The sequence below is a fragment of the Cynocephalus volans genome, chromosome 13, assembly GCF_027409185.1.
Source record: "Cynocephalus volans isolate mCynVol1 chromosome 13, mCynVol1.pri, whole genome shotgun sequence".
Classification (NCBI taxonomy): domain Eukaryota; kingdom Metazoa; phylum Chordata; class Mammalia; order Dermoptera; family Cynocephalidae; genus Cynocephalus; species Cynocephalus volans.
Window position 1 is genome coordinate 42,364,322 of NC_084472.1, and position 18,317 is coordinate 42,382,638.

An 18,317-nucleotide genomic window follows, 5' to 3' on the forward strand; every position below is an offset into this window, starting at 1 on the left:
TTCCCAACCACCCCACCGCCCCCCGAGTTCTCTGTCCAATGCGAGTCCTCGGCTCATCGGCGGGAGTATGTGTTCCTGTAATCTCGGATCGTCTTGGCCATGAGCGGGGCTACTTTCTTGGCGGCGGCTTTCCTGGTGCTGGGGCCGCAGGAGGGGGGCCTCGCAGGGAGCGGGTGAAAGCGGCTGTGGCCACCGGTGCTGCTGGAGGGGGGCCGGCTGCTCTCCTGTGGGCGTGGGGCCGGCTGCACCTCGGCTTTATCGGGGATGGCCGCTCCTCCCGAGGCAGGCTTTTCCTGCCTCCTGGGAACCTCACAAGGCTTGTCGAGCACAGAGTGGAAGAAGATCATCTGTGTCTGTCGGCCTCTGGGCCTCTCGGCGCGTGCAGAGCGGATCTTCATCGTCACCAGCCGGAGCCGCCGCTCTCGGGCCTCCCGGAGCCGCAGGTACATCTCCCGCCACGACTCGTGCTCCTCCGGCCGGGCTTCCTTAAAGTCTCGTTGACAGCGCCTTTTCCATAAGTGGCCCGTTTCTTTCGCTAGTGTGGGATTGTATTTCTCGATGATGCGACCTGGCTGATCGGGCGTGCACCCCTTCCACGCGGGCTCCGGAGCAGGACACGGGTCTCCCCCCGCTTCCCGGACAGCAGGGACGCTGGTCCCGAGGGCCCACACCCGCCGCTCACACGCAGTCACGGTTCTAGGCAGGCCGGCGCTCCTGGGGCCCGAGTACACCGGCATCTTCGAGTTCCTTCTGCGTCCCGTAGGAAATCCACCCTCTTCTTCTTGCTGGGGGGAAGGGAGTGCGTGTATCTCTGGCGGGAAGGAGGACATCAGTTCAAGGACAGACAGTGCCCTGTCACTGGCCCGCATCCCGGGTAACGGGAGGTCTGGCAGCACCGGCGGGGCGTCGGTGGGGACCCTTTTCAGCTTGGCTACGTGCGCTCCGGGCGGTGGCGGCTCCTCTGTCTCATTTTCCTGCACCTTGGCTAGTCTGGGAAGCAGGCTCCCATTTTCACGAGTGCGTTTAGAGTCCGTCTCGTGAAGGTCTTTGACTCTCAGAGTAGTGGCCAGAGTTTTCACCGTCCTTTCCTTTCCCTTCCAAGGCCGGCCATAGGTGGAGTATGCCTCAAAGGGCACAGCAGGCTGCTCAGAGTCAGCCTCCATATCTGCCAACTCCTCCTCTTCAGGGAGGGAGCTCTCCCAGGTGGAAGGTCTGCGTATCCCTTCTCGAGTGCTGAGCTTGTTGGAAAGCTTGCCTGGCACCGTGGGCAGCAGGCCTCCTGCGCCCTCTCCTGTGTCTAAGCTTTCTGGGCTTGGCTTCTTTGTTTCGTCTGCTTTGGGTTCGTCAGAGTCTTTGTCCCTCTTCTCCTCTAGGTGGTTGTCCCGAGCAGCGTCCAAGGCGGGTAGAGAGGGAACGCAACCGAGCTCCGATGCCTTCTCTCTCCTGGCCCGCCTAGAGGGCGGTTTGTCCTTGGTACTGTCCCCCGAGATGGCCCTTGGACCTTCCTCTGGGGAGAAGGCCTTGTGGGATTTCTGGCTGAATCCAGCAGGGAACATCTCGTCGTCCCCAGCCCCCGCCGGGCCTTTCTGCCTGTGGGAAGATACCTGCGCCGGGCTTGGGCTCACGACGGCCCCTTGCCCCCGGGGTTTGCCCAGGTGTCCCTCTTGACGGAGTCCCGGACTGCCCTGAGGGGCATCAGCGTGGCCTTTTCCAGGCTTCTGGCGGAGAACAGCGGGCTCGGGGCCCTCCTCCTCCGGGGGCACGCAATGGTCCACGCACATCTGGTGAGGACCGGCAAGGGACAGACGGATGCGGATGTGGCCATCGCCGGAAGACGCCCAGTCTGAGGAGGAAGCCAGTGCAACTGTGTAGCGCTTGGTGCTCCCGCCTCTCCTGTCGCCACCGGGAGACCCCTTGGGAGGTGTTTGGAGCTGCGAGAGTCTCCTGTGCTTTCTGTGTCCGCGCTCCGTGCCGTCGGATGGGCTCTCGGAGGCTCCGTGGCTTTCTGGGCAGGCGCCCTGCACCTTCGGCTCCTTCGGAAACTCCTCCCTGGGGCGCTTTCGGGAACGGCTCTCCTCCAAGGCCAGTTGTTCAGGCCGGGTGTCCCGCGCCACGACCAGCAACTTCTTCCACTGGGCGGCTAAGTCCCTGGCCAAGCTGCCCACGTGCTGGTGTGTGCGCAAGCGCTTGACCGTCTTGCGGACTCCAGTCTCCGCCAGGGAGTGTGCTGTCACTGGCAAGGCGGAGAGTTTCTTCAGGTATTTCGCCAGCTTCTTGGGATCGGAGTGGGCAGCCAGGCGCGCCTGCAGCTTGACCACGGCGTGCAGCGCCCCGTCGGCTGCCATGGCCGTCCCGGGCGCAGCCTCGTCGGCGCAGCTGGGCGGGCGTCGCTGCTTGGGCCGCAGCTCTGTCCTCAGTACAGCGAGCAGCTCGGTCTGGGCACGCGGGTCCTCGCCGACCGCCGCCGGGCTGACCTGCTGCTTTTGCTTGGGGGTGCGGAGCCGCCGCCTGGAAGAACCGCCGCGAAGCGCTGTCCGAGGTAGAAGGAAGCCTCAGCGCGGGACTCCCGTCCTTATAAAGCCGGCACGCCCCGCTCCCGGGCTGTGAGCCGCGCCCTGATGACCAGCAGTGATTGGTCCTGGGCTTCCTCGCCTCTTGACTGATTGATTGCGTTACCAGGACTCAATCAGGAGTGACCTCTGTGGGTGGAGTTCCGGACACCGGCAGCAAGGTGTGCGAAAACACGTACTCCCCGATGCAGTGGGTGGAAACGCTAATTGCTACCACCTGTTTGTAGAGCATATTGACAAGATCGAGCGAAAAGAAAAATTCACATAGGCGTTGACCGAGCAATTCCACTCTTAGCATTTTATAGCGTACAGAGTCAATTCCGCAATGCTGTAGAAACACTCCACGTGCACACACACGCACACACACACACACACACACACACACACACACACACACACACAGGTGTACACAGAGACCTAGAACCCAGCAGTTTCATTGTCCACTTATCCGTAGGCCGGACAGTGCATTTCATACCCTCCCTAACCTAAGCTAGGCGGGAGCATTTCTCAGAAATCTTTCCTTCATCCTCTTTCCAGAATCCCTGGAGAGAGTCATGTAAACATTCAGCCATCAGAATAGCCAGTGAACACACTGACCAGAATGAATAGGAAGGTAAAGACTTGGGACAGAGGGACCTCCAGATCCTAAACTGATCTTTACCTTGTTGACGACTTTCTTAAAATAACAAACAAACAAACAAAAAACGTAAACAGCCTATCAGAGAGGCTTATACAGAGGGATTTGATTCCATGCTTGCAAAATGGTAGCTGTCCAAACTCCAAACAAAAGTGTTTCCTCCTTTTTCCTTTCTAGAATCACGGAGTTTGTCAGTGTCTTCAGCTCCACCGTAGGTGATGAGGACCGAGTCGTTTAGAATTCTGTTTGGATATGGCGCTGACTCAAAAATGGCTTTTGTCCTCAGCAGAGTGTGAAGCAGCTTGCACTTGGGATCGCCTGGCCTTGAAACAATAATGTCACTTTGGAAATTCAGTTTTTATCAAGAGTAGAAAAAGAGATAGAGATAGGAAAACACAGATTTACCTGTGATGCTTGTGCAGGGGTCATGCTGACCTTCTCTGTCTCGTTCCAATCTTAGTACATGTGGGGCTGAAGTGAGCAGAAAATTCAATGTTCCACTAGAATGAGGCTATGTCCGATCAGTATTCCTCCGCTACTTGGTTTTTACCCAACTGAGCGTAAGGATCCTCTACAGTACTCGAAAGCCACGGAAGCTCTGAGAAGGAACTGCTTCAGTGTTTTTCGTTTGACCACACGACTAAAGACAAATAAATCACAACTGGTATGAACACACAGGAACGGTTTTTGGAAAGTCACGACTGATTCGCATATTCGTGTGTACAGGCCAAATAATCCTGAAACAGAGTCACTTTTATTAATCGTCATGTGTCTTTCGGTGTGCTTTTCGAAAGTTAGGTGAGTCTTTTACATTAAAAAGTATCTAGTGTAAGTGTGAGCTAATTAATAAGGTGGTTGACTACTTTTTTAAAGGAGTGTTGTTCTATGCCTTAGCTCTTCTTAATTGCGTTGGGACGCTGAAAAAAAGCCAGAGAAATTGAAGATTTCATTACGTCGATGTTTTGCTCCGAAGAACTGAAGTTTACTAAACTTTCAACGCTCAGACATTTACGCATCTATCGAAATACCAATAGCTGTAAACAGTGTGTACTTTTAAGTACTAATCGACCAAACTCTAAGTCATTATGAAGCTAAGCTGAGTGTCAAGTAAGTCTTGCGTTTTAAGTGCTCCGCTCTGTTCTTACGCGAGGAAGATTAACCACTTCGCTACTGACCACTGCTGCGGCCTTGTGGGCATCTTCTAAAAATCTGTGGCTGCTGTTGAACCATATTCTTCCTGTACGTGGACCAGGAAAGGGAAACTGATCAGACAACCTGGAACCCTTTGCTAATGCCACACTGCTGTTCTTGGAGACGACTTCATCTTCCCCCCACCCACTCCTCCTCTTCTAGGTTTTCATGGCACTGTAAAGGGCTTTGTAAATGGTTTCTTGGTTTTTACTTCGTTTTATATTTATTACCGATTTGTAGATTTACAACCGGCCTTTGTCACTGATCTTACTTTAGCAACATTGGCAACTTCATTTACTGATCCTCACAGTTTATGTTTGAAGCCTTCGAACTTTTCTCAACATGTAATTCCATTATCCGTGCACAAAGACAGGGATAATTCTTTCTTCCCTTCCTTCTCTCTTTTTAAAAATTCTTACACCACGTATTTGTTTTTCTTGTCTCATCTTACTACTTAGGACCTCCGTGTTAGTCAGTTCTCTGTCGTTTACAAGAGAATACCCGAAACTGGGTCTATCTAGAGAAACAGAGTTTAGTTTGTCCAGTTTTGGAGGCTGGGAAGTCCGAGGTTCAATGGGCTTGTCTGGTGAGGGCCTTCTTCTTGATGGGGATGTGCCGAGTGACCCGAGGCAATGCAGTTTATCACAGGGTGCGGGTGACCAAAGCGAGCTAATATGCTTCTTTCTCTCCTGATAAAGCTGGTGCTGCCACTCGGGTGATAACCCATCCATCCACCAACTCATCCATCCGTGATGGTATTAATTCACTCAAGAGGGCATAGCCCTCATGATTCAATCACCTCTTAAAGACCCCACCTTCAACGCTGCTACATTGGGGATCAAGCTTCCACGTGACCTTTGGAGGGGACAAGCATTCAAATCACAGCAACGTTAATAAGATGTTGCGTAGAAGTGGGGATAAGAGGCATTATTGTCTTTTTCCCAATCTTGAAGGGAAAGCTTTTGGCATTTCATTAGTCAGTCTTATGTTTCCTGCAGGTTTTTCGTAGAGATCGTTTTGTCAGGTCAAGGCAGTTGTCTTCTATTCCTACGTTGTCCGGGGTTTTTGTTTCCTGTCCTTGTCTTTCCTTTTACTTTTTAAAAAATATCAACGATAGGTTGTACATTTTATGAATCACTTCTCTGCACTTTTGGAAATGATGACCTAATTTCTTTATTTTGCAATGTGGCACACTGACTGTATCACGTGATTCACTAACCCTAAACCAACCTTGCCTCAGTCCTAAGACACACTGAACTTGAATATTACGTATCACTGATTCAATTTGCTCCTAGTTTGCTTTGGATTTGTGAGTATATTAATGAATGGGATTGGGCTGTTCTAATGCTTTCAGTGTCCTTGTCAGGTCAGAGCTCTTACACATCTTTTATTGAATACTTCTATAACTATTTGTCTTCTGGATACTATCGTAAATGGTATTAACTAAAATAGTTTTTCGAAAGTGTTGCGATAGTTTCAGTACGTTGAGTCCCCCATGGATCTGTCTCAATTGTTTGTTATTCCTCATACTTCTCTGTGTTGTTCTTAAGTTGGCATGTGTGCCAGGCAGTGTAATTGAGACTTTATTTTTAGAAATAATCTGAGATGAAGGATGATGGTATCCTCTCACAGAGGTGATTTAGGTTTGTTTCTGCCTTGCGCCTGGAGCGAGGCCCGGCAGTCCAGGAATATCTGAATCCCGTTTCAGGGACTGAGGGTTTTCTGGGCCTCATAGGCAATGGGTAGCAGAGGTTGGGCAACTTAACTTGTTGTCTGTATTTATTCCTAGGACAGGGCCCAGACCAGGGTCCTCAATCTTGCTGGGCCTAGAATTCCAACTTTTGTGCCCTCAGCACCTTGAGGTTGTCGACAGTGCTTGGTGTCCTAGCATCGTAGAAGTAGGCAAATGTCCGTAGGAACAATGGCTTCCAATGGCATGGCCACCTATGCGCATCTATGAATACTGTAGTCCTCCCTTATTTGTGGTTTTCCTCTCCTTAATATCAGTTGCCTGCAGTCCAATGTGGTGTGAAAATATCAGATGAACAATTACAGAAATAAACCGTTCAGAGGTTTTAAATTGCGAGCCGTTCTCTGGAGTGTGACAAAACCTCACATGGCCCCGCTCCATACCGTAAGCATTCCTTTTTCCAGTGTGTCCACCTGTACACCCTCCCTGCCCGCTCGTGACTGGGAGGCCATCCTGGTGATCAAATCAACTGTCACCCTATCGCGGTGTTTGCGTCCGAGTCGCCGTATTTTACTTAATAATGGCCACAACGCACAAGAGCGGTCATGCTGGGAATTCGGATATGTCAAATAGAAGCCATAAAGTGCTTCCTTTAGGCGAAAAGGTGAAAGTTCTCTACTTAGTAAGGAAAGGGAAAAAAATTATATGCTGAGGTTACTGAGATGTACTGTCAGAACAAATGTTGTGTCTGTGAGATTGTGAAGAAGTTCAAAGAAATTCATGCTGGTTTCGCTGTCGCACCTCAAACTGCAAAGATTTTGGCCACAGTCTAGGCAACAATGTTTAGTGAAGATGAAAAAGACATTAAATTTGTGGGTGGAAGACATGGACAGGAGCATGTTGCAATAGATGGTACTGTCCGAGGTTTCGGACATCCGATGGGGGGCCTGATATTTACATCCAACGGATGAGGGGAACTCCTGGGATTTTAAAATACTGAAGAATGGGACTACATAAAAATAAAAAGGAATGAAAGAGAAAGTCAAAAGATTGAGCTGGGAGAGATATTTACAACTCGTAGAACATTCAACTCATACAATTTCCTTTATATCCAATGAGCTCCCACACACCAATGTGAAAAAAGACCAACGACTTAGGAGAGAAATGGGGAACACATAGGAAAACGTGGCTCCCCGACCCCCCAAAACAAGCGACTCTTGAATACAGGAGAAGATGCTCACCACCATGAAGATGAAAATAAAAGACAATGTGGTGAAATTTGGGACCTATTAATATAGTTCGAAACATTAACAACCTGCTGTGTTGGAACAGATTATCCTAGATTGCTTGTAGATGTAGAAATTAATACAAACGCTATACAAGTAAGCCTGTAAAATTTAAAATGTATGTATATATTTAAAAGTGTATCCTTAGACACATCCATATCACTTGTAGAGTGAGAGGCTGAATGTATAAACGGGTAAAGGGCAAAAACCACAGAGAAGCTCGGGAAGCCAAACCACAACCCCTGGAGCCACCAGCCCAGAAAAGCAAACTACAGCCTCTACGGCAATCAGTCCAGGAAGCCCAATCACAACCACTGCAGCAGTTGGCACACACCAGTCAGGATCGGGTCAGCAATGCCAGCTTGGGAATTTTGGCCCCAGTGTCCAAGTCAAGACCAACTAGAGAAAGCCAAATATGCTCTCAAAACCAATCGCGTCAGATGCTCTGCTTCCAGTTAGCCTGCTTACAGCTTCCCCAAGTCAACAACCTCCAATCCGAAAATACCCGGAACCCTCCTTCCTTTTTGATAGAGAACTTTGCTACTCCCCCGCCTACCTTTGAGTTTGCCAAATGCGACCGATGGTTTCTGACTCCCTTGCTTTCTATGTATATGTACAGCGAGCGTTTTCTAAACAGTCTGTTTGTTTTTGCTTGCGTCTTTTTCATTTATTTCCACAAATCCCTTCTACTAAACTTGCATGTATGAAAAATATATTCATATTCTTTGATAGAGCGATTTCACTTGTAGGATTTTATCCCACAAACACACCTGCCTCTATGCGTGTGCGCGCGCATGTGTGCATCTGTGTCCGTGAACAGGTGTCCCTGACGTCCAGGATAGACGTTTCAAGACGCCGGTGGATACATAAAGCCACAGATAGTAGCAAACCCAGTTGCCGTCAAAGGGAGCACGTTTCTTTTCGTTTCTTCCACCCGCAAATCGAATGCCATTTCCATCCTAACCAAGCAGCCATCGTGCAGCGAGGCCGAAAGGATCGCAGTTGGATGTGCGACGGCACGAAGTTTCCTTTCCTTCTTCACAGCTTCGCAGAAGGAAGACTTGCTTTCATGGGAGATCTTTGCAACCCTCACATATGATTTTCCCCTTTCCTTATGAAGTCCAGGACTTTTCACCTTTTCGGGTAAAGGAAGCCCTTTACGGCTTCTCTTTGGCATATGCGAATTGCCCGCATCACTCCTCTTGCACTCGGTGGCCATTACGAAGGAAAAGAAGTGTGACTTAAACGCAAGCTCTGCAATGTGGCGACAGTCGGTCTGAAAACGGAGATGGTTACTAAGTGAGCAGTGGCCCGGGAGCATCTAGGGCGTGGACGTGTAGCACAAAGGGATGACTCACGTCCCGGCCAGGCAGGCTGCGCATGCGAGATTTCATCGCACTGCTCTGAAGAGCCTGCAACTTCAAATTTCTGCCTTGTTCGTTTCTGAAATTTTCCATTTGATATTTTGGGACCTTGGTGGACAGAGGAAAACTGAAACTGGGAACGCGAAACTGCACGCAAGGGGGGAGGGGAGGGGGGGACTACTTTGAGGACTCTAGGATTGAGTCCAAGAAAGCCTTATCTGCTCCAGGATGGACAAAGGAGAGAGAGACGGCCAATCTCTTGTATATCATTTTATTTACAAATATGAACACGATCTGGGGACGATATGGATTGGTTAAAACTCTGTCCTTCTTTCCAAAGAGGCTAGTTAACATCCTCAGTGCAATTGGTGTTAAAACCTGCTGCGAGACTGAGGATTCAGAGCTTGGGGATTCTGAAGCGTCCACCAAGCAGGGCGGCAGCGTCCCAGGTGCAGCGCGTGAAAACTGCAGGATTCAGATCCAGGAGGTCCCACCAACGAAAGACGCCAGTGTCCTTTGCAAGTCCCATTCCCCGACTCGAATCGCCTTTGAATTCCTTCCCAACCACCCCACCGCCCCCCGAGTTCTCTGTCCAATGCGAGTCCTCGGCTCATCGGCGGGAGTATGTGTTCCTGTAATCTCGGATCGTCTTGGCCATGAGCGGGGCTACTTTCTTGGCGGCGGCTTTCCTGGTGCTGGGGCCGCAGGAGGGGGGCCTCGCAGGGAGCGGGTGAAAGCGGCTGTGGCCACCGGTGCTGCTGGAGGGGGGCCGGCTGCTCTCCTGTGGGCGTGGGGCCGGCTGCACCTCGGCTTTATCGGGGATGGCCGCTCCTCCCGAGGCAGGCTTTTCCTGCCTCCTGGGAACCTCACAAGGCTTGTCGAGCACAGAGTGGAAGAAGATCATCTGTGTCTGTCGGCCTCTGGGCCTCTCGGCGCGTGCAGAGCGGATCTTCATCGTCACCAGCCGGAGCCGCCGCTCTCGGGCCTCCCGGAGCCGCAGGTACATCTCCCGCCACGACTCGTGCTCCTCCGGCCGGGCTTCCTTAAAGTCTCGTTGACAGCGCCTTTTCCATAAGTGGCCCGTTTCTTTCGCTAGTGTGGGATTGTATTTCTCGATGATGCGACCTGGCTGATCGGGCGTGCACCCCTTCCACGCGGGCTCCGGAGCAGGACACGGGTCTCCCCCCGCTTCCCGGACAGCAGGGACGCTGGTCCCGAGGGCCCACACCCGCCGCTCACACGCAGTCACGGTTCTAGGCAGGCCGGCGCTCCTGGGGCCCGAGTACACCGGCATCTTCGAGTTCCTTCTGCGTCCCGTAGGAAATCCACCCTCTTCTTCTTGCTGGGGGGAAGGGAGTGCGTGTATCTCTGGCGGGAAGGAGGACATCAGTTCAAGGACAGACAGTGCCCTGTCACTGGCCCGCATCCCGGGTAACGGGAGGTCTGGCAGCACCGGCGGGGCGTCGGTGGGGACCCTTTTCAGCTTGGCTACGTGCGCTCCGGGCGGTGGCGGCTCCTCTGTCTCATTTTCCTGCACCTTGGCTAGTCTGGGAAGCAGGCTCCCATTTTCACGAGTGCGTTTAGAGTCCGTCTCGTGAAGGTCTTTGACTCTCAGAGTAGTGGCCAGAGTTTTCACCGTCCTTTCCTTTCCCTTCCAAGGCCGGCCATAGGTGGAGTATGCCTCAAAGGGCACAGCAGGCTGCTCAGAGTCAGCCTCCATATCTGCCAACTCCTCCTCTTCAGGGAGGGAGCTCTCCCAGGTGGAAGGTCTGCGTATCCCTTCTCGAGTGCTGAGCTTGTTGGAAAGCTTGCCTGGCACCGTGGGCAGCAGGCCTCCTGCGCCCTCTCCTGTGTCTAAGCTTTCTGGGCTTGGCTTCTTTGTTTCGTCTGCTTTGGGTTCGTCAGAGTCTTTGTCCCTCTTCTCCTCTAGGTGGTTGTCCCGAGCAGCGTCCAAGGCGGGTAGAGAGGGAACGCAACCGAGCTCCGATGCCTTCTCTCTCCTGGCCCGCCTAGAGGGCGGTTTGTCCTTGGTACTGTCCCCCGAGATGGCCCTTGGACCTTCCTCTGGGGAGAAGGCCTTGTGGGATTTCTGGCTGAATCCAGCAGGGAACATCTCGTCGTCCCCAGCCCCCGCCGGGCCTTTCTGCCTGTGGGAAGATACCTGCGCCGGGCTTGGGCTCACGACGGCCCCTTGCCCCCGGGGTTTGCCCAGGTGTCCCTCTTGACGGAGTCCCGGACTGCCCTGAGGGGCATCAGCGTGGCCTTTTCCAGGCTTCTGGCGGAGAACAGCGGGCTCGGGGCCCTCCTCCTCCGGGGGCACGCAATGGTCCACGCACATCTGGTGAGGACCGGCAAGGGACAGACGGATGCGGATGTGGCCATCGCCGGAAGACGCCCAGTCTGAGGAGGAAGCCAGTGCAACTGTGTAGCGCTTGGTGCTCCCGCCTCTCCTGTCGCCACCGGGAGACCCCTTGGGAGGTGTTTGGAGCTGCGAGAGTCTCCTGTGCTTTCTGTGTCCGCGCTCCGTGCCGTCGGATGGGCTCTCGGAGGCTCCGTGGCTTTCTGGGCAGGCGCCCTGCACCTTCGGCTCCTTCGGAAACTCCTCCCTGGGGCGCTTTCGGGAACGGCTCTCCTCCAAGGCCAGTTGTTCAGGCCGGGTGTCCCGCGCCACGACCAGCAACTTCTTCCACTGGGCGGCTAAGTCCCTGGCCAAGCTGCCCACGTGCTGGTGTGTGCGCAAGCGCTTGACCGTCTTGCGGACTCCAGTCTCCGCCAGGGAGTGTGCTGTCACTGGCAAGGCGGAGAGTTTCTTCAGGTATTTCGCCAGCTTCTTGGGATCGGAGTGGGCAGCCAGGCGCGCCTGCAGCTTGACCACGGCGTGCAGCGCCCCGTCGGCTGCCATGGCCGTCCCGGGCGCAGCCTCGTCGGCGCAGCTGGGCGGGCGTCGCTGCTTGGGCCGCAGCTCTGTCCTCAGTACAGCGAGCAGCTCGGCCTGGGCACGCGGGTCCTCGCCGACCGCCGCCGGGCTGACCTGCTGCTTTTGCTTGGGGGTGCGGAGCCGCCGCCTGGAAGAACCGCCGCGAAGCGCTGTCCGAGGTAGAAGGAAGCCTCAGCGCGGGACTCCCGTCCTTATAAAGCCGGCACGCCCCGCTCCCGGGCTGTGAGCCGCGCCCTGATGACCAGCAGTGATTGGTCCTGGGCTTCCTCGCCTCTTGACTGATTGATTGCGTTACCAGGACTCAATCAGGAGTGACCTCTGTGGGTGGAGTTCCGGACACCGGCAGCAAGGTGTGCGAAAACACGTACTCCCCGATGCAGTGGGTGGAAACGCTAATTGCTACCACCTGTTTGTAGAGCATATTGACAAGATCGAGCGAAAAGAAAAATTCACATAGGCGTTGACCGAGCAATTCCACTCTTAGCATTTTATAGCGTACAGAGTCAATTCCGCAATGCTGTAGAAACACTCCACGTGCACACACACGCACACACACACACACACACACACACACACACACACACACACAGGTGTACACAGAGACCTAGAACCCAGCAGTTTCATTGTCCACTTATCCGTAGGCCGGACAGTGCATTTCATACCCTCCCTAACCTAAGCTAGGCGGGAGCATTTCTCAGAAATCTTTCCTTCATCCTCTTTCCAGAATCCCTGGAGAGAGTCATGTAAACATTCAGCCATCAGAATAGCCAGTGAACACACTGACCAGAATGAATAGGAAGGTAAAGACTTGGGACAGAGGGACCTCCAGATCCTAAACTGATCTTTACCTTGTTGACGACTTTCTTAAAATAACAAACAAACAAACAAAAAACGTAAACAGCCTATCAGAGAGGCTTATACAGAGGGATTTGATTCCATGCTTGCAAAATGGTAGCTGTCCAAACTCCAAACAAAAGTGTTTCCTCCTTTTTCCTTTCTAGAATCACGGAGTTTGTCAGTGTCTTCAGCTCCACCGTAGGTGATGAGGACCGAGTCGTTTAGAATTCTGTTTGGATATGGCGCTGACTCAAAAATGGCTTTTGTCCTCAGCAGAGTGTGAAGCAGCTTGCACTTGGGATCGCCTGGCCTTGAAACAATAATGTCACTTTGGAAATTCAGTTTTTATCAAGAGTAGAAAAAGAGATAGAGATAGGAAAACACAGATTTACCTGTGATGCTTGTGCAGGGGTCATGCTGACCTTCTCTGTCTCGTTCCAATCTTAGTACATGTGGGGCTGAAGTGAGCAGAAAATTCAATGTTCCACTAGAATGAGGCTATGTCCGATCAGTATTCCTCCGCTACTTGGTTTTTACCCAACTGAGCGTAAGGATCCTCTACAGTACTCGAAAGCCACGGAAGCTCTGAGAAGGAACTGCTTCAGTGTTTTTCGTTTGACCACACGACTAAAGACAAATAAATCACAACTGGTATGAACACACAGGAACGGTTTTTGGAAAGTCACGACTGATTCGCATATTCGTGTGTACAGGCCAAATAATCCTGAAACAGAGTCACTTTTATTAATCGTCATGTGTCTTTCGGTGTGCTTTTCGAAAGTTAGGTGAGTCTTTTACATTAAAAAGTATCTAGTGTAAGTGTGAGCTAATTAATAAGGTGGTTGACTACTTTTTTAAAGGAGTGTTGTTCTATGCCTTAGCTCTTCTTAATTGCGTTGGGACGCTGAAAAAAAGCCAGAGAAATTGAAGATTTCATTACGTCGATGTTTTGCTCCGAAGAACTGAAGTTTACTAAACTTTCAACGCTCAGACATTTACGCATCTATCGAAATACCAATAGCTGTAAACAGTGTGTACTTTTAAGTACTAATCGACCAAACTCTAAGTCATTATGAAGCTAAGCTGAGTGTCAAGTAAGTCTTGCGTTTTAAGTGCTCCGCTCTGTTCTTACGCGAGGAAGATTAACCACTTCGCTACTGACCACTGCTGCGGCCTTGTGGGCATCTTCTAAAAATCTGTGGCTGCTGTTGAACCATATTCTTCCTGTACGTGGACCAGGAAAGGGAAACTGATCAGACAACCTGGAACCCTTTGCTAATGCCACACTGCTGTTCTTGGAGACGACTTCATCTTCCCCCCACCCACTCCTCCTCTTCTAGGTTTTCATGGCACTGTAAAGGGCTTTGTAAATGGTTTCTTGGTTTTTACTTCGTTTTATATTTATTACCGATTTGTAGATTTACAACCGGCCTTTGTCACTGATCTTACTTTAGCAACATTGGCAACTTCATTTACTGATCCTCACAGTTTATGTTTGAAGCCTTCGAACTTTTCTCAACATGTAATTCCATTATCCGTGCACAAAGACAGGGATAATTCTTTCTTCCCTTCCTTCTCTCTTTTTAAAAATTCTTACACCACGTATTTGTTTTTCTTGTCTAATCTTACTACTTAGGACCTCCGTGTTAGTCAGTTCTCTGTCGTTTACAAGAGAATACCCGAAACTGGGTCTATCTAGAGAAACAGAGTTTAGTTTGTCCAGTTTTGGAGGCTGGGAAGTCCGAGGTTCAATGGGCTTGTCTGGTGAGGGCCTTCTTCTTGATGGGGATGTGCCGAGTGACCCGAGGCAATGCAGTTTATCACAGGGTGCGGGTGACCAAAGCGAGCTAATATGCTTCTTTCTCTCCTGATAAAGCTGGTGCTGCCACTCGGGTGATAACCCATCCATCCACCAACTCATCCATCCGTGATGGTATTAATTCACTCAAGAGGGCATAGCCCTCATGATTCAATCACCTCTTAAAGACCCCACCTTCAACGCTGCTACATTGGGGATCAAGCTTCCACGTGACCTTTGGAGGGGACAAGCATTCAAATCACAGCAACGTTAATAAGATGTTGCGTAGAAGTGGGGATAAGAGGCATTATTGTCTTTTTCCCAATCTTGAAGGGAAAGCTTTTGGCATTTCATTAGTCAGTCTTATGTTTCCTGCAGGTTTTTCGTAGAGATCGTTTTGTCAGGTCAAGGCAGTTGTCTTCTATTCCTACGTTGTCCGGGGTTTTTGTTTCCTGTCCTTGTCTTTCCTTTTACTTTTTAAAAAATATCAACGATAGGTTGTACATTTTATGAATCACTTCTCTGCACTTTTGGAAATGATGACCTAATTTCTTTATTTTGCAATGTGGCACACTGACTGTATCACGTGATTCACTAACCCTAAACCAACCTTGCCTCAGTCCTAAGACACACTGAACTTGAATATTACGTATCACTGATTCAATTTGCTCCTAGTTTGCTTTGGATTTGTGAGTATATTAATGAATGGGATTGGGCTGTTCTAATGCTTTCAGTGTCCTTGTCAGGTCAGAGCTCTTACACATCTTTTATTGAATACTTCTATAACTATTTGTCTTCTGGATACTATCGTAAATGGTATTAACTAAAATAGTTTTTCGAAAGTGTTGCGATAGTTTCAGTACGTTGAGTCCCCCATGGATCTGTCTCAATTGTTTGTTATTCCTCATACTTCTCTGTGTTGTTCTTAAGTTGGCATGTGTGCCAGGCAGTGTAATTGAGACTTTATTTTTAGAAATAATCTGAGATGAAGGATGATGGTATCCTCTCACAGAGGTGATTTAGGTTTGTTTCTGCCTTGCGCCTGGAGCGAGGCCCGGCAGTCCAGGAATATCTGAATCCCGTTTCAGGGACTGAGGGTTTTCTGGGCCGCATAGGCAATGGGTAGCAGAGGTTGGGCAACTTAACTTGTTGTCTGTATTTATTCCTAGGACAGGGCCCAGACCAGGGTCCTCAATCTTGCTGGGCCTAGAATTCCAACTTTTGTGCCCTCAGCACCTTGAGGTTGTCGACAGTGCTTGGTGTCCTAGCATCGTAGAAGTAGGCAAATGTCCGTAGGAACAATGGCTTCCAATGGCATGGCCACCTATGCGCATCTATGAATACTGTAGTCCTCCCTTATTTGTGGTTTTCCTCTCCTTAATATCAGTTGCCTGCAGTCCAATGTGGTGTGAAAATATCAGATGAACAATTACAGAAATAAACCGTTCAGAGGTTTTAAATTGCGAGCCGTTCTCTGGAGTGTGACAAAACCTCACATGGCCCCGCTCCATACCGTAAGCATTCCTTTTTCCAGTGTGTCCACCTGTACACCCTCCCTGCCCGCTCGTGACTGGGAGGCCATCCTGGTGATCAAATCAACTGTCACCCTATCGCGGTGTTTGCGTCCGAGTCGCCGTATTTTACTTAATAATGGCCACAACGCACAAGAGCGGTCATGCTGGGAATTCGGATATGTCAAATAGAAGCCATAAAGTGCTTCCTTTAGGCGAAAAGGTGAAAGTTCTCTACTTAGTAAGGAAAGGGAAAAAAATTATATGCTGAGGTTACTGAGATGTACTGTCAGAACAAATGTTGTGTCTGTGAGATTGTGAAGAAGTTCAAAGAAATTCATGCTGGTTTCGCTGTCGCACCTCAAACTGCAAAGATTTTGGCCACAGTCTAGGCAACAATGTTTAGTGAAGATGAAAAAGACATTAAATTTGTGGGTGGAAGACATGGACAGGAGCATGTTGCAATAGATGGTACTGTCCGAGGTTTCGGACATCCGATGGGGGGCCTGATATTTACATCCAACGGATGAGGGGAACTCCTGGGATTTTAAAATACTGAAGAATGGGACTACATAAAAATAAAAAGGAATGAAAGAGAAAGTCAAAAGATTGAGCTGGGAGAGATATTTACAACTCGTAGAACATTCAACTCATACAATTTCCTTTATATCCAATGAGCTCCCACACACCAATGTGAAAAAAGACCAACGACTTAGGAGAGAAATGGGGAACACATAGGAAAACGTGGCTCCCCGACCCCCCAAAACAAGCGACTCTTGAATACAGGAGAAGATGCTCACCACCATGAAGATGAAAATAAAAGACAATGTGGTGAAATTTGGGACCTATTAATATAGTTCGAAACATTAACAACCTGCTGTGTTGGAACAGATTATCCTAGATTGCTTGTAGATGTAGAAATTAATACAAACGCTATACAAGTAAGCCTGTAAAATTTAAAATGTATGTATATATTTAAAAGTGTATCCTTAGACACATCCATATCACTTGTAGAGTGAGAGGCTGAATGTATAAACGGGTAAAGGGCAAAAACCACAGAGAAGCTCGGGAAGCCAAACCACAACCCCTGGAGCCACCAGCCCAGAAAAGCAAACTACAGCCTCTACGGCAATCAGTCCAGGAAGCCCAATCACAACCACTGCAGCAGTTGGCACACACCAGTCAGGATCGGGTCAGCAATGCCAGCTTGGGAATTTTGGCCCCAGTGTCCAAGTCAAGACCAACTAGAGAAAGCCAAATATGCTCTCAAAACCAATCGCGTCAGATGCTCTGCTTCCAGTTAGCCTGCTTACAGCTTCCCCAAGTCAACAACCTCCAATCCGAAAATACCCGGAACCCTCCTTCCTTTTTGATAGAGAACTTTGCTACTCCCCCGCCTACCTTTGAGTTTGCCAAATGCGACCGATGGTTTCTGACTCCCTTGCTTTCTATGTATATGTACAGCGAGCGTTTTCTAAACAGTCTGTTTGTTTTTGCTTGCGTCTTTTTCATTTATTTCCACAAATCCCTTCTACTAAACTTGCATGTATGAAAAATATATTCATATTCTTTGATAGAGCGATTTCACTTGTAGGATTTTATCCCACAAACACACCTGCCTCTATGCGTGTGCGCGCGCATGTGTGCATCTGTGTCCGTGAACAGGTGTCCCTGACGTCCAGGATAGACGTTTCAAGACGCCGGTGGATACATAAAGCCACAGATAGTAGCAAACCCAGTTGCCGTCAAAGGGAGCACGTTTCTTTTCGTTTCTTCCACCCGCAAATCGAATGCCATTTCCATCCTAACCAAGCAGCCATCGTGCAGCGAGGCCGAAAGGATCGCAGTTGGATGTGCGACGGCACGAAGTTTCCTTTCCTTCTTCACAGCTTCGCAGAAGGAAGACTTGCTTTCATGGGAGATCTTTGCAACCCTCACATATGATTTTCCCCTTTCCTTATGAAGTCCAGGACTTTTCACCTTTTCGGGTAAAGGAAGCCCTTTACGGCTTCTCTTTGGCATATGCGAATTGCCCGCATCACTCCTCTTGCACTCGGTGGCCATTACGAAGGAAAAGAAGTGTGACTTAAACGCAAGCTCTGCAATGTGGCGACAGTCGGTCTGAAAACGGAGATGGTTACTAAGTGAGCAGTGGCCCGGGAGCATCTAGGGCGTGGACGTGTAGCACAAAGGGATGACTCACGTCCCGGCCAGGCAGGCTGCGCATGCGAGATTTCATCGCACTGCTCTGAAGAGCCTGCAACTTCAAATTTCTGCCTTGTTCGTTTCTGAAATTTTCCATTTGATATTTTGGGACCTTGGTGGACAGAGGAAAACTGAAACTGGGAACGCGAAACTGCACGCAAGGGGGGAGGGGAGGGGGGGACTAATTTGAGGACTCTAGGATTGAGTCCAAGAAAGCCTTATCTGCTCCAGGATGGACAAAGGAGAGAGAGACGGCCAATCTCTTGTATATCATTTTATTTACAAATATG

The 18,317-nt window shown here is 50.1% G+C and overlaps 2 protein-coding genes and 2 non-coding genes across 4 annotated transcripts; all 4 read right to left on the reverse strand.

Moving 5' to 3' along the window:
* Positions 1-53: 53 nt before the first annotated feature.
* Positions 54-8,768, reverse strand: LOC134361632 (elongin-A-like). The gene is made up of 3 exons (XM_063076647.1): positions 8,733-8,768; positions 8,536-8,650; positions 54-2,530 (listed from the first exon to the last, which is right to left on the reverse strand). The coding sequence occupies exons 1-3, from the start codon at positions 8,766-8,768 to the stop codon at positions 54-56; spliced, it is 2,628 nt and encodes an 875-aa protein (XP_062932717.1).
* Positions 3,585-3,689, reverse strand: LOC134362270 (U6 spliceosomal RNA). The gene has a single exon (XR_010021548.1). It is a non-coding gene; the product is annotated as a U6 spliceosomal RNA (small nuclear RNA).
* A 580-nt stretch (positions 8,769-9,348) lies between the features above and the next one.
* On the reverse strand, positions 9,349-18,061 carry LOC134361633 (elongin-A-like). The gene is made up of 3 exons (XM_063076648.1): positions 18,026-18,061; positions 17,829-17,943; positions 9,349-11,825 (listed from the first exon to the last, which is right to left on the reverse strand). Exons 1-3 carry the CDS (start codon positions 18,059-18,061, stop codon positions 9,349-9,351), a joined length of 2,628 nt encoding a protein of 875 aa, XP_062932718.1.
* Positions 12,878-12,982, reverse strand: LOC134362271 (U6 spliceosomal RNA). Its single transcript, XR_010021549.1, has one exon. It is a non-coding gene; the product is annotated as a U6 spliceosomal RNA (small nuclear RNA).
* Positions 18,062-18,317: the final 256 nt, after the last annotated feature.